Source organism: Scyliorhinus canicula, chromosome 3, assembly GCF_902713615.1.
Source record: "Scyliorhinus canicula chromosome 3, sScyCan1.1, whole genome shotgun sequence".
NCBI lineage: Eukaryota > Metazoa > Chordata > Chondrichthyes > Carcharhiniformes > Scyliorhinidae > Scyliorhinus > Scyliorhinus canicula.
Window position 1 is genome coordinate 124,704,910 of NC_052148.1, and position 15,387 is coordinate 124,720,296.

The window sequence follows — 15,387 nt, forward strand, 5'->3', positions numbered from 1 at the left end:
TTATTAATTGGTACAGAAATAATTAGTAATATTTATTTAAAAATTTGCTTGCTTGTTTAAATCTACTATAATTCACTATTTTGTTTTGCAGGGCTTGTCTTGGAAAACATGAGGTGAGCCCAAAAACAACAATAAGAGTAAAATATGCAATTGGGTATCGGAGTCATCAAATTTCAGTGCAGTGTCCGTATAAATTTCTTGTAAATAAAAATGCATCTACTGGACCAGGATGGGTTGTTGCAGACTGGTGGTTGATGAGATCTGATTTTAGCAGAATTCAGTGTATTGTTTTTAGATCTGAGGCAAAGGGCTGAGAGAAAGTAAGTGTTCATATTGAAAACAAACTTTAAATGTATTTTACATCTTAGTTTGAACCCCATTTTGATTTCAATGGGACATTGTTGATATTTAAAAGACATCAAGCGTCCTTCAATTTAAATCAATCTGCAAAGTTCAAAAAGTTGATACAGAGCGGTAGTTAATGTGCATTTATTTTCTGCAAAGAGATTATTACCTTATTTCTGATTTACTTATTGGATGTGGCAATGGTCACGTGTGCCAAAATTATATTATTTTACTTGATTCTATATACTTTTAATTACAAAGATGACTTTGGTTGAGGGGAAACTTGTTCAGTTGATACAAGTACTCTTAATATTACCACCCAATCAATTCCAATGTTGCTGCTGTTCTGTTCATCTGAATTTGCTATTTAACTGCTTAAACCCGTTTGTTTAATCAAAGTTTGCAGATAGTCTGTTTAAGACCATTTGATATTGAAGGTGAAAATTACCTATATTTGCTCCGTTTAAGAAAGATCTTACAGACCAGAAGATCCCAGGATCACTTCATAGTTTATGTTGTGTTAGTCAATCTTAGCTAAGGCAGCATTAGGGCATAACAGTCACCGAGGTTTGGAAGCCAAGGACTACCATGATCCCTACAAATTGCGGTTGAGTGGACAATGTGTATGTAGACAGCAACTGTGGACACTGATGGGCTTGGATGTGGTGTACTATAGACTAAGTTGGCCTACAACACTCGCATTCTACTCTTGCACAAAGAATGGCCCTTTGGTGTGGAATATTGGTATGTCAATGGAACTGTGCCCTAAAAGCCAAATCTTTTCATGGTGAAAATTGGTAGAAAAATAGTACATTAAAAAATTCCCATATGAAACACTCTGATACTTTAAATTAAGTACAATGAAAAGCCTCACCCATACCACCCCTGAACGAGAAGACAATTTCACAAAAGAAAAAATAAGGCAACATTAAGTAAAAACAATGTCCCTGATGTTGTTTGAATAACCTAATTGTGAATATACAAATTAATATTAAGTCTGTGTTCCTTAGGACCTCATGACTACGTCTTTTACTATTGAACTTTCATATTAGTGATTCCAGAGATCAGAGGAGCTGTTACTTCAGTATTCTAAATCTTTAATGACTATCCTTTAAATAAAAGCAAAGTACTGCATATGGTGGCGTTGTGAAATAAAAACTGCTGGAAAAACTCCAGCAGCATCTGTGGAAGAGAGAAGAGCTGACGTTTTGTGTCTAATTTAACTTCTTTGAAGATTGTGCTTGTTAACACTGTCTTATAAACCAGTTCACCAGGTTTGTAGACCACGGTGTATGCAATGTTACAATCAATATATACAGCTTCTTTAAAAATTTCAATGAAGTGGTTTTTGGTGCTCCACCTTGAAAATACTTATTTGCTCTCCTAATCGTAGAATCCCTACGGTGCAGAAGGAGGCCATTCGGCTAATCAAGTCTACGCCGACCCTCTGAAAAAGTGCTCCAGCAAGGCCCACTCCCCTGCCCAGTCTCCGTAACCCCGTAGCCTAACCTGGACACTTGAGGGGCAATTTTATCTTGGCTAGTCCACCTAACCTGCACATCTTTAGACTGGAAGGAAACTGGAGCACCTGGAGCAACCCACGCAGACACTGAGACAGTGCTAACTCCACAGAGATAGTTGCCCAAGGCCAGAATTAAACCCAGCAGTGCTAGCCACTGTGCCGCCCATTAAATATTTCTATTACATTTATAGAAATGTTGAGATTTACAGTCATTGAAACTACTTTTTGAGCATGATTTTATGTAGTAAGACATAGAAGAGGATTAGAAAATTTATTTGTACTGTAGTTTACTTTTTGAAAAGAGTATAAATCACAATGAGCATTGTGCTTGGTAGCAGGAGAACATTTTCAGATAAAACGCTAGCTTCCTTATCTGTGTAATAGGATTTATTTGAAGGAGCTTCTACCTATAAAACCTGCTCTCTGGTGGCCTGGCATTTTGTATGTAACTGTTGTGATATTAGATATTCACTTCAGCAGATAGTTGTATACCGAACTGAGATTAGCAGTTGAATGTGTGAAGAAGTCTTGTCTTTGAGTATTGCAGGCGAACCATGCAAACGTTGTGATTTAATTTTAATTTAAACATAGGGATTGAATTATTTCTAGTTTTTTTTTATATCTTTATTGACTATAGTTTAAAAATAATTGCTTATTCGTTGCAACTTTAAATATCTTTTGCCTTGATTCAAAATTGCATTTTTACTTTGAGATGCAGATTTAAACTTTGTATACAATATCATCTAATAGTATCAATGCTGCTGTGAGCTTACTAACATGGCACTTAAGTCGTGTACCATTGGCAAGGAAGAGGCTTAAAGTGTGAAGTTTTTTGTGGGAACCAAATCATAATTTTAAGGAGGTTTTAATAACACAGAAATAGGCCATTCAGCCCAATCAGTTGATGTGGGTGCTTATGCTGCACTTGAGTCTCCTTCTATCTTTTATCATCTAAATCTACCATCGTTACCTTCCAATCCCTTCTCCTTTGTGTACTTGTATTATTTCCTCTTAAATGCATCTATATGCTTCAACCACTCCCTGAATTCCCTATTGGGTTCTTTCATGGGATGTGGACATTGTGGACTTTGAGAAGTTGGTGGTGAGCTGTCTTCTCGAACTGCTGCAGTCCATATGGTGCAGGTACATCCACAGTGCTGTTAGGGAGGCATTTCAGGATTTTGACCCAGTGATAAAGGAGTGCAATATGGTTCAAAGTCAGAATGGCATGTTGCTTGAAGGGGAACTTGGAAGCGTTCCCATCTATCTATTTCCTTTGATCGTCTTGCTGGTAGAGTTTGTGGTTTTGAGAGGTGTCTTGGTGAGTCGTGAGAGTGCATCTTGTACACATTGCTGCCACGTCAGTGGTGGATGAAGTGCCGCCAATACGATTGGTCAAGCGAGATTTTCCATTTATGAATATATGTTCACTGTTCGTTTATGTATTTTTTCTTTCCAGATGTTTCCTATTCTATCCTTTCGTAAGATTTTCATTATTTGTCCTACCACCCACGTTAAACTGACTGATCTGTAATTCCCTGGCTTGTTCTGCCCCTTCTTAAATATAAGAATTGCATCATCTATTAGCCATCAGCACTGAAGAAACTTGGCATATTGTAGGACGCAACAGCCCATTCAATAGGAACATAGGAATTAGGAGCAGAAGTAGGCAAATCAAAAATATATCTATCTCTTTCTTGAAAACAGTTAGTGACTGGATTCCACCGCACTCTGGGGCAGTAAGTTTCACAAATTCACCATCCTCTGTGAAAAGTAGTTCCTCCTAATCTCAGTTCTAAATCGATTGACTCTGAACCTATATCCATGACCTCTCGTTTTAGATTTCCCCACAAGGGGAAACGTTTGGTCTGCGTTTACTTTATCAATCCCATTTAGTATTTTTACATTTGGATCAGATCCCCTCTCATCCATCCAAACTCCAGCGTGTATAAGCCCAAAGTATTTGTCAACCCTTTCATCCGCGTAATCAATCTGGTGAATCTCCTCTGAACTGCCTCCAAAGCCAAATTCTCAAATAAGGAGACCAAAACTGGTCACAATACACCAGATATGGTGTCATCAGCACCCTATAGAATTGCCACAATAATTCTCTACTTTTATACTCCAATCCTTTTGCAATAAACGCTAACATTCAATTTGCTTTTGTAATTGCATGCTGTACCTGCATAGCAACTTGCTGTGATTCATGAACAAATCCTTCTGCCCAGATGCACCTTGAATTTGCTTTCCATTTAAATAATTTCCCTTTCTATTTTTTCGACCAAAATTGATAACCTCACACTGACCACATTAAACTCCATCTGCCAAATCTTGGCCCCATCTCCTAGCCTATCGATATCTGTCTGTAAAATCTTTATATCCTCTTCACTGTCTGCTTTCCCACCTATTTTAGTATCATCCTCAAATCTTGCTATATTACACTCTGTCCCTGCTTGCAGATCATTTATATAAATTGTAAATAGTTGAGGGCTGACCCCTGCGGCACCCCACTGGTTACAGTTTGTCAGCCAAAGAAGGACCCATTAATCCCGACTCTTTGCTTTCTGTTAGTCAGCCAATCTGCAACTCAATCTAGTAGTCTGCCCCCAATTACCTGCAATCTCACCTTCTGGAGCAGTCTTTAATGTGGCACCTTATCAAAGGTCTTCTGGAAGTCTAGGAACATTCTGGAACATCCACAGATTCCCATTATTCACCTTGCTGGTTACGTCTTCAAAGAACTCAAGCAAGTTTGTCAAGCATGACTTACCCCTCCTAAAACCGTGCTGACAATGGTGGATTGAGCTTTATCTTTGCAAATATTCAGTCATCTCTTCCTTGATGATTGATTCCAGCAACTTCCCCACCAGAGGTCAAGCTGATCAGTCTATAGTTTCCTACTTTTTGCCTCTCTCCCTTTTTGAATAGGGGCGCCACATTAGCGTGTTTCCAGTCCACCGGGACCCTTCCAGAATCCAGGGAATTCTGAAATATCACAACCAATGCATCCACTATCTCCGCTGCCACCTCTCTTAATACCCTATCGTGCAGGCCATCAGGTCCTGGAGATTTATCTGTCCTTAGTCCCATCAGTTTATTCAATACCGTCTCCTTAGTGATGGTTATTGCACAAGGTCCTCTGCGTTAATTGTAGTTTTTGGAAAATTATTATCCTCTACTGTAAAGACCGAGGCAAAATATTGGTTCAGTGCCTCCACCATCTCTGTGTTCCCCTTTATAACCTCACCAGTATTGTCCGCTAAAGGGCCAACATTTACTTCAGCTATTCTCTTCCTCTTTAGATACTTAAAGAAGCTTTTGGTATCAGTGTTTGTTTTCTGTTAGTTTCGTTTCATAGTTAATCTTGGCTCTTTTGATTTTATTTTTAGTAGTGTTATGGGCCAGGGTTTCGAAAACTCCAAAGTATATCATCGAGTTCACCTGACCCACGACTTTTAATAGATTTTGGTTATGGGGAGCACAAGGGTCCACTCTCCAGATGCTATGCAACAGAGACCTTAAGTATTTTTAAACAAAAACAATGTTTATTCTATGAATCCAGTTAACATTTTATAAACACAGTAAACATCTTATCAAATAGCGACACACACAACCCCACAGATACTAAAAGAACAAAGAAGAGTACAGCACAGGAACAGGCCCTTTGGCCCTCCAAGCCTTCGCCGACCATGCTGCCCGTCTGAACTAAAATCTTCTACACTTCCGGGGTCCGTATCCCTCTATTCCCATCCTATTCATGTATTTGTCAAGATGCCCCTTAAACGTCACTATCGTCCCTGCTTCCACCACCTCCTCCGGCAGCAAGTTCCAGGCACCCATTACCCTCCGTGTAAAAAAAACTTGCCTCGTACATCTCCTCTAAGCCTTGCCCCTCACACCTTAAACCTATGCCCCTGCGTAATTGACCCCTCTACCCTGGGAAAAAGTCTCTGACTATCCACCCTGTCTATGCCCCTCATAATTTTGTAGAACTCTTATCAGGTCGCCCCTCAACCTCCGTCGTTCCACTGTGAACAAACTGAGTTTATTCAACCTATCCTAATAGCTACTCTATAGGTAACCCCTAATACCTTTCCTAGCAACTTCCATAAGTTAAGTCCTTCTTAAATAAAGACAACAGGTTTAAATTCTCGACAGAAACACGTGTTACTTTGAAATCACCAAATGATCTGGAGACATTCTTTATAGAGAGAGAAATATACAGCTTCTTGTCTGAATGCAGCTCTCAAACTCTGAAAACGAAACCAAAAACACAGCCACAAAGCAGCTTTTCAGCTCAAAGTGAAAGTGAAAGACAGCCCAGCTCCACCCACACACTGACATCACTGCAGCTATTTGATAAACACCCATTTCTTAAAGGCGCATCCACCTGACAGTAGCCTTTTGCTGAACCTTAACATTCTCCCAATCCTCCATCTTACCACTAGCTTTTGCAGTGTGGCCTAATTTTTGCCTTCATGCCTTCCTTGACTTCCTATTTTAACCATGGAACATTTTTCTCCCTTTTACCATGCCTCTTCCTCTCAGGAATGTACTTTGAATGGTAGTTAATATCTCCCTTAACATCCGCCATTGTTCCTCAACTGTCCTACACTCCATTATCTGTCCCCAGTCTACTTGGGCCAACTCTTTCCCAGGTCTGTATAATGACCTCTGCCCAGCCCAATGCTAAAATTCTAGTTCGGCACTCTGTCTTCTCTCGCTCAATCTGATATTTAAATTCTAGCGTGCAGTAATCACTCCTTCCAAGAGGATCCTTAACGTCAGGATTATTTATCAATATATAATATAATATAATAGCAGCAGCATGGTAGCACAGTGGTTAGCACAGTTGCTTCACAGCTCCAGGGCCCCAGGTTCAATTCCCGGCTTCGGTCGCCGTCTGTGCGGTGTCTGCAAGTTCCCCCCATTTAAAAAAAATAAATTTACAGTACCCAATTCATTTCTTTTCCAATTAAGGGACAATTTAGCGTGGCCAATCCATCTAGCTTGCACATTTTTGGGTTGTGGGGGCGAAACCCATGCAAACACTGGGAGAATGTGCAAACTCCACACGGCCAGTGACCCAGAGCCGGGTTTGAACCTGGGACCTCGGCGCCATGCGGCCGCAGTGCCCCCCCCCCCCCCCCCCCCCCCCAGGGGTGGCAGATGAGCAGAATCAACACGTCCTCATCATCTGCCAGGCGCAGCCTGATACAATTCAATGTGGTCCACAGGGCACACATGACGGTGGCCGGATGAGCAAGTTTTTCAAGATAGAGCACAAGTGTGTGAATTGTGCAGGAGGGCCAGCAAACCATGTCCATATGTTTTGGGCATGCCCGAAGCTTAGGGGTTACTGGCAGGGATTTGCAGATGTCATGTCCGTGGTACTTAAAACAGATGGGGGGGGGGGGGGGGAAGAGTCCAGAGGGGCGATCTTTGGAGTGGCGGAAGATCCGGTAGTTCAGGAAGCGAAAGAGGCTGACGTTTAGGCCTTTGCCCCCTTGGTAGCCAGAGACGGATAGTGTTAGCGTGGAGGGACTTGCCAGTCTTTTGTCCTTAACAAAGTCCATTGCCTCGCCTGGCTATCCAAAGTAATGTTCTTGATTATCGTAAGTGGGCCATAAACGAGCTGGATGCAACATACCGAACTTCACCTCTTTCTTGAAGAGGGCTGATTTTACCCTACTAAAGCCTGCTCTTTTGGCCAGTTCAGGACCTAAATACTGATAGATGCACTGCTCGTTGTTTTCCCATTTGCAGCTCCGTGTCTGCTTGGTCCACCGCAAAATCTGTTCCTTATCCAGTAACCCCACCATTGCCCTCGATGGCTCATTCAGCCGCAGCTTCCTCACAAGCGCTCTATGCGCCCTATCCACTTCCAAGGGTCGAGCAAATGCCCCATCGCTCAGCAGCTTTTCAAACGTGTGCCACATATGCCCTTGCATCCGATCCCTCAATGCCCTCCGGGAGGCCAATGAGCCTCAGATTCTGCCTGCGGTACCCATTCTCCAGGTCCTCCACCTTCTCCTGCAGTCTTTTCTGGTGGTCCCCCATCTCCGCCTGCATTGCGGTTAGCTGGTCCTCATTCTCAGCCACCTTCTCTTCCACCTTCTGGATCGTCCGTCCTTGGCCTTCTAGTCGTAGTTCCACCCGACAATCCCTGTCTTAATCGAGTCTAAATATTCCCGCTTTTGCTTGGCGAAACTTTCCTGTATAAATTTCACCGTCTGCATTGTTGACCACTGGGCCGCCAATCCCAGCTCCTGTGCCTCCGCCACGTTCTCCTGTGCTGTAGGTTCCACACCCTTTTTACCGATCAAATCCCACAAAAGTTGGGAGAAAAGGTCCCAAAAGCCCACCACGAGCATGAGCTACCAAATAAGCCACCTCCTACTCCATGACCGCCACCGGAAGCATCGGGCAGTTCCGACCCGATGGGCTGAATGGCCTCCTTTTGCACTGTAAATTCTATGATTTTAATAACCTTTATTGTCATAAGTAGGCTTACATTAACACTGCAATGAAGTTACCGTGAAAATCCCCTAGTCGCCACATTCCGGCGCCTGTTCGGGTACACGGAGGGAGAATTCAGAATGTCCAAATTACCTAATAATATGTCTTTTGGGACTTGTGGGGGATACTGGATACCTGGAGGAAACCCACGCAGACACGGGGAGAGCATGCAGACAGTGACCCAAGCCGGGAATCGATCCTGGAGCTGTGAAGGCACAGTGCTAACCACTATGCTATTGTGCTGCCCATCACTGTTTAGCACAGGGCTAAATCGCTGACTTTGAAAGCAGACCAAGCAGGCCAGCCGCACGGTTCGATTACCGTAACAGTCTCCCTGAACAGGCGCTGGAATGTGGCGACTAGGGGCTTTTCACAGGAACTTCATTTTTGAAGCCTACTCGTGACAAGCAATTTTTCACAACCTAATATAGTATCTCCTTGGTTGGCTTCCTCTAGGCTACCCTTGCCAATTTGATTAATCCAGCCAATATGCATATTAAAATCATCCGTAATTACCGTTGTGTCATTCTCACAGGCCCTCATTTTGTCTTGCTTATACTGTGCCCCACTTTGGAAGTATTGCTTATGGGCCTGTAAATTACTCCCACCAAGGAGTTTTTTCTCTTTTTTATTTCCACCCACATCTATTCAACGTTTTGGCCCTTAGTGCCAATATCATTTCTTTATATCGCCTTGATGCCATCTTTAAATAATAAAGCAGCTCCACCTTCTGTTCCATCCTGTCTATCCTTTTGGAATACTGTGCACCCTTAGACATTCAAATCCCAGTCCTGGTCCTCCTGCAACCGTGTTTCAGTAATCCCCACCAAATCATACCCATTTGTCTCTTTTGGGCTGGCAGCTCATTGGACTTATTCCGAATACTGTGTGCATTTAGGTACAAGGTTTTTAAATATGTCCTACTGATTTGTCTTTTCCTTGCAGGAATTTCTTGTGCACTACGCGTTTCAGACATTGGCATCCCTATCTGCCACTTTAAACCTCCACTGTGGCTACAATATGTATCATTTAATAATAAGAACTTGCATTTGAATAGTGTCTTTAACAACCACTGAATGCCTCAAAGCATTTTACAACCAATGAGATACCTTTGAAGTGCACTATTGCAGAGGAAGAACCCTAGCAGCCAATTTGTGCGCCATAAACTCTTGTGATAGTGAGTAATCTGTTTTGTGATGTTAAGGAGTAAATATTGGCCACACACTAGGGTAACTCCCTTAGTACTGCACTGGAATTTCAGCCTTAATTTTTGTGCTCAAGTTCTTGATTTAGACTTGAACCCCAAATCTTTTGACTCCAAGGCAGCATGCTCCTACAACTGAGCCCAACTGCCACTGCACTTCAGTAACTTGAGAAGGCTTCTTCAACAGTGTCTCACAATACCACAAAGTCTGCCACTTAAGATGGTGGCAGCGGGCCTATGGAAGCGTGACCTGCAAATCCAAGCCTTGCACCATTCCGACAGAAATATTCCGCCATTCCTTCATTGTCACTGCATTAAGATCCTGAAACATTCTACCAAACAACACTGGGAGTGCTGCATGGAGTGTAGTGATTCAAGAAGGCATCTCACCACTGACCTCTCGAGGACAATGAGTGATGAATAAATGCTGGCCTCGAGAAACAATGCCGACACCCTTTGAGTAAACACAAAAGAAAATGGAGATATAGGAGACTTGAGGTAACAAAACGGGTCTCAATTTTGGAGGTAAAGCAATCCATGATCGTTTGCACAAAAACAAAATGCTGGAAATACTCAGGTTTGGCAGCATCTGTAGAGAGAAACAGTTAACATTTTAGGTCAATGGCCCTTCATCAGAACAGCATCTGCAGTATTTGGCTTTTGCATGCATTCCTTGTACTTGGCTTCTGAAATAAGAATGAAACAGGAAAGAGAATGAAGGTAGTAGGTTTTGGGAGCTGGATTGTCGTGTAGATGTTAGTCTAATACTTTGGAGTAAAGCTGGCAGGGAAAATGTCACAGTGAATGCAAGAGAGCAGAGAAGAAGCATGGAAGGTTTAGATGGAGAGTTGAATCATCCAATGTTGGGAGAGTCACTTCATGCACAGGCAAAGAGGAGATTGGGAAAGAAATTTGAGTTGAGAAAAATCATGCCAGGGTTGTGGGGAGCTTTAAAGTCTTGCATTTATGTATCTTTTCATGACCATTGGATGTCTCAAAGCGCTGTCATAGAATTTACAGTGCAGAAGGAGACCATTTGGCCCATCGAGTCTGCACTAGCTCTTGGAAAGAACTCTACTTAAGCCCACACCTCCACCCTATGCTAGTAACTCTGCAAACCCATCTAACCTAAAGGAAATTTAGCATGGCCAATCCATCTAACCCGCACATCTTTGGACTGTGGGAGGAAACCAGAGCACCCGGAGGAAACCCACGCAGACACTGGGAGAGCGTGCAGACTCCGCACAGACAGTGACCCAAGCGGGAATCGAACCTGGGACCATTGTGCTGCTAACCGCTATGCTACCGTGCTGCCCAATGAAGTACTTTACAGCCAATGAAGTACTTTTGAAGTGTAGTCACTTATAATGTAGAGCATGCACGCAGCAAACTCCCAGAAACAGCAATTGGGCAGAACATCATAGATAACTTCCCTACTCCTTTTCAAAATATTTTCAGGGATGCTCTTCAATGGCTCCTCTCCTGCTCTGCACCATTTACTCTGGTGCTCCGACACATCTATCCTGTTGTTTCTCATCTATATGTTACCCCTTGGTGATACCATCCAAGGCACAGAATTAATCTTCACATGTACACTGGTGAAACCTCGCTTTCCCACACCGCCATTCCCTTGACTCCGCCACTGTTGCTGTATTGACAGACTGCTTAACCCACATCACTATTCGATGAATGGAAATTTCCTCCAATTAAATATTGGGAAGAGTGAAGCTGTTAGTTTCAGTCCCCTCTCCAAACTCGTTTTCCGAGCTACTGACTCCATCCCTTCATCAATCTCTGACAGCAGTCTGGGATGAAGCCAGTCTGTTCATAACCTTGCTGGCGCTTTTGATCTGAGATGAACTTAGACCTTGTATTCATGCCATCACTGAGACCATGTATTTCCACCTCCGTAATTTGGCTCCTGTCTCAACAAAACCCACACTCATGCCTTTGTTACCATGGGCCCAACTGTTCCAATGTACTCATGGCTGCTCCCATATCTACCCTCCGTAGACTTGAGGCCACAGATATAGGTTGGGAGGCAGTAGATTTAAAACTGAGATGAGGACGCACTACTTCTCGCAGAGGGTGGTGAATTTGTGGAACTCACTGCCCCATAATGTGCTGGAGTCCGAATCTTAAATGGTTTCAAGAGGGAGATAAATGTATTTCTGATTTTTTTTAAAAAACGGGTTAAAGAGATATTGGGAACAGGAAGGAAGATGGGTTAGAAACCAGGAATTGATCAGCCATGATCTGATTGAATGGCGGAGCAGACTCGAAGGGCTGAATTGCCTACTTCTGCTAATTCCTATGTTCCTATGTAGTTCCAACGCTTTGTTGATGCCACATTAAAATAAAATAAAATCACTGTCAAAATTATTCATGAAGTGGAGATGCCGGCGTTGGACTAGGGTGAGCACAGTAAGAAGTTTTACAGCATCAGGTTAAAGTCCAACACGTTTGTTTCGAATCACTAGCTTTTCGAGCACTGCTCCTTGCTCAGGTGAATGACCTGAGGAAGGAGCAGTGCTCCGAAAGCTAGTGATTCGAAACAAACCTGTTGGACTTTAACCTGGTGTTGTAAGACTTCTTAAAATTATTCATGAATGTGATTTTATTTTTAAACACAGTCAAAGGAATCGTCATAATACACCTTTTTGGGGTGAATTCATTAATTTTTCTAAAATGTTAAACATAAAAAAGACTAGGCAATTTTATTCTTGTTACATGTATCCAGAAGACAATTACCCGGTCTCTGTAAACTTGGTGGATGAAAAAGAGGATGTGTGCATTCAAAAATAAGATAATTTATGGTCAGGAACAGGTTGCCCTGCCCTCCTTAAGAATGGTATGAAATGCAGAACAACCTTTTGACTTGATGGGGAGTGAAAGAGAGAACATTGAGGATGTACTTAATCTCTGTCAACATTATTAAAGGTGTGTTGGTTTGATTCAGTTTGGATCTTTTCATGAGATCACTTGTATCAAAAATGTAAAGAGTAGCCATTAGTCAGTGAATCCGCAGTTGGGAGAATCTCTGACTGCAGTTCGGAAAAGGAAATTTGGAAATTTGATAGATTGCTCACAGATCATTCTTTGCTTTAGAACATAGAGGTGAAGGGAAATAGTTATTCCTTTGAAACAGACATGAAACTGGTTAATTAAAATCCCTTGTGCCAAAATACGTATCTTAAAAGCTACTTTAACTTTAGTTTAATTTGAACATTGTAAATTCAAGGCCAGATGTTCTTTATTAATGTACGGATTGTATTTCTTCCCAGCAACATGCATGATGAGTATGAAATCAAATTCACTCTAAAATGTTCACAGAACTAAAATGAGTCCCTTTTGTTTTGCTTGCATTTGCAACGGGCAGCTTTCAGTAGACAGCAAAGAGATATGTGAGATGTCTTGTACATCCTTTGATATAGCAAAGGTCAGTTATTCAGCTATTGTAAATGTTGCTTTGAAGTATGTCAAGGGGGATTTGTAATCAGGCCTTTTTAAATGTCAGAGTCAGCTGTGCCAGAGACGTTGAAACTTAAAAGATAGTAAGGAACAAGTGTGATTGTAAGGCTGCACATCTTGGATAATCTTTTTCAAGCAATTGCTGAGTGTTGTTTGCAAAGAAAACTTTTTATTTGTCGGGTTTGAAAGTGAGGATCTCATAAAATGCAGTGCATGGCCTGCCTCTTGCGTAGCTAATTCCCGAACCCCATTTTATGGGTGAAGGGGGGGAGGGAGGATGTGTTGGGGGGAGGGGGTGGCAAGGGACTTTGTGGCTCGCCTGTCCTTGGGCCAATTTTAATAATCTATATTGCCACAAGTAGGCTTACATTAATAGTGCAATGAAGTTACTGTGAAAAGCCCCTCGCCACCACATTCCAACGCCTGTTTCGGTACACACAGGGAAAATTCAGAATGTCCAATTCACCTAACAGTCCAACAATTGCCACTACTCAAACTTGGCGCAGCTGGGACTACAGAGCTGATGGCCAAAATGGGGGTGGAAGTCTTGCACTTAGCGAGCCAGTGCCTTGCCGAATATTTAATATTAATAATTTTTATTGTCACAAGTAGGCTTACATTAACACTGCAATGAAGTTACTGTGAAAAGCCCCTAGTCACCGCATTCTGGCGTCTGTTCGGGTACACTGAGGGAGAATTCAGAATGTCCACGTTACCTAACACCACATCTTTCGGGACTTGTGGGAGGAAACTGGAGCACCCGGAGGAAACCCACACAGACACAGGGAGATCGTGCAGACTCCACACACACACTGACCCAAGCCGGCAATCGAACCTGGGACCCTGGAGCTGTGAAGCAACAGTGCTAACCATTGTGCTACTATGCCGCCCAGCTATTTGGCAGCTGTTATCAGCTGTGTTCTTGCAAGAACACTGTTCATGACGCTCTGTGCTGTTCTTGCTCATGTATTGCTTCTTTGGCCCTTGTTCCGCACTGTAACCAATCTCTATTTGTTGATGTACCATTTGTCAATGTACACTGTCGATTATTCTTTTGTCTACTGTGTACGTTACCTTGGCCGCAGAAAAATACTTTTCACAGTACTTCGGTACATGTGACAATAAATATAAATCAATCAATCAGTCAGCAGCGGAAACCCTACCACCCAAAAACACCTGTCCTATGTATGCATCTGCAGAATAGGCGCCTGTGATGATAAAGCACCTTGTTTGTAAAACGTAAACCCATTTTTAGATTGTTAAAGGAAAACCCAGGCTAGATGAGGAATAAAAATAAGTTTGCAATCAAGACCTTGAGGACTTTAGATGCTTCTTTAATTTAACAATATATTTTTGAGGAAAGCACTCACTCGAGTTTCCACAGTGGTAATAGTATTGGCATTGCCTGTTTTATCCTGGACATTTTTTGGCTTTTGATTTTTGTTAAGAGAATCATTTTGAGGGTTTTGAAATCATACAGCTGGTAATTAAGTTTGAATTTTAGCAATGTGGACTTGATTGTTTGCTGCTTTAAAATAATACGGTTGTGGCTTTGGATAGGTGTCTATACGTTGGACAATCAGTTAGACAGCACAGAGGGAATGGAAAGGTAAAACAGGATATCAAGATCATACAGGTGGAAGCTGATTCCTATATTCATAATGTTGCTAAGGGATAGTAAAGAGATGAGGTGAACATGTGGGCTTTTAAAAATTGCTGTTGTTTGGAATACTGTGATTGTGATCAAATTGCGTGCACATGAGGTCAAGGTTCTTAAGGTCGGATAGGGGCGCTGCTTTAGTGCCGAAACCGTCGATGTGGTTTCGGCAGTAGCCAACCAGTCCTAAAAACGAACGGAGGGCTGAGACGTTGTGGGGAAGGGGCAATTTGACAATCGAGTCAATCCTTTTATGCTCGATCTCGCGTTTACCATACGTGATAACATTTCCCAAATATATCAATTTTTCTTCCAAAATCTGGGCCTTTTTGGGATTAACCTTGCATCTAATTTCTTTTAGGAGTCCTAGGAGTTCTGCTAGAAATGAAATGTGCTCTGCCTTTGTGTCTGTCTGTAGTAGCAGGTTGTCTACATACTGGAACAGACATTCGGGGCGGGAACATTTAGCTAATCCATTTGCCAGCTGTCTGTGGAAAATGGAGGGGGAGTTGTGGAATCCTTGTGGAAGGCATGTCCACGTATACTGCTGTCCTTTAAAAGTGAAGGCGAATTTGTACTGGCACGCTTTAGCCAATGGAATGGACCAGAAGCCATTACTAATGTCCAAAACCGTAAAGAATCGTGACTGGAGTCCCTACTTGAGCATGG

The 15,387-nt window shown here is 42.4% G+C and overlaps 1 protein-coding gene across 2 annotated transcripts in view; it reads left to right on the forward strand.

Annotated features, from left to right (window-relative positions):
- Positions 1-15,387, forward strand: part of nfxl1 (nuclear transcription factor, X-box binding-like 1) — a 191,557-nt gene that overhangs the window by 73,972 nt on the left and 102,198 nt on the right. For both annotated transcript variants that reach the window (XR_005459994.1, XM_038791249.1), the window contains exon 15: positions 92-113. Coding sequence is in view for 1 of the 2 variants with exons in the window: in XM_038791249.1 (XP_038647177.1) it covers positions 92-113 (22 nt within the window). In the remaining variant the exon portion in view is untranslated. The remainder of the gene's footprint in view (positions 1-91; positions 114-15,387) is intronic.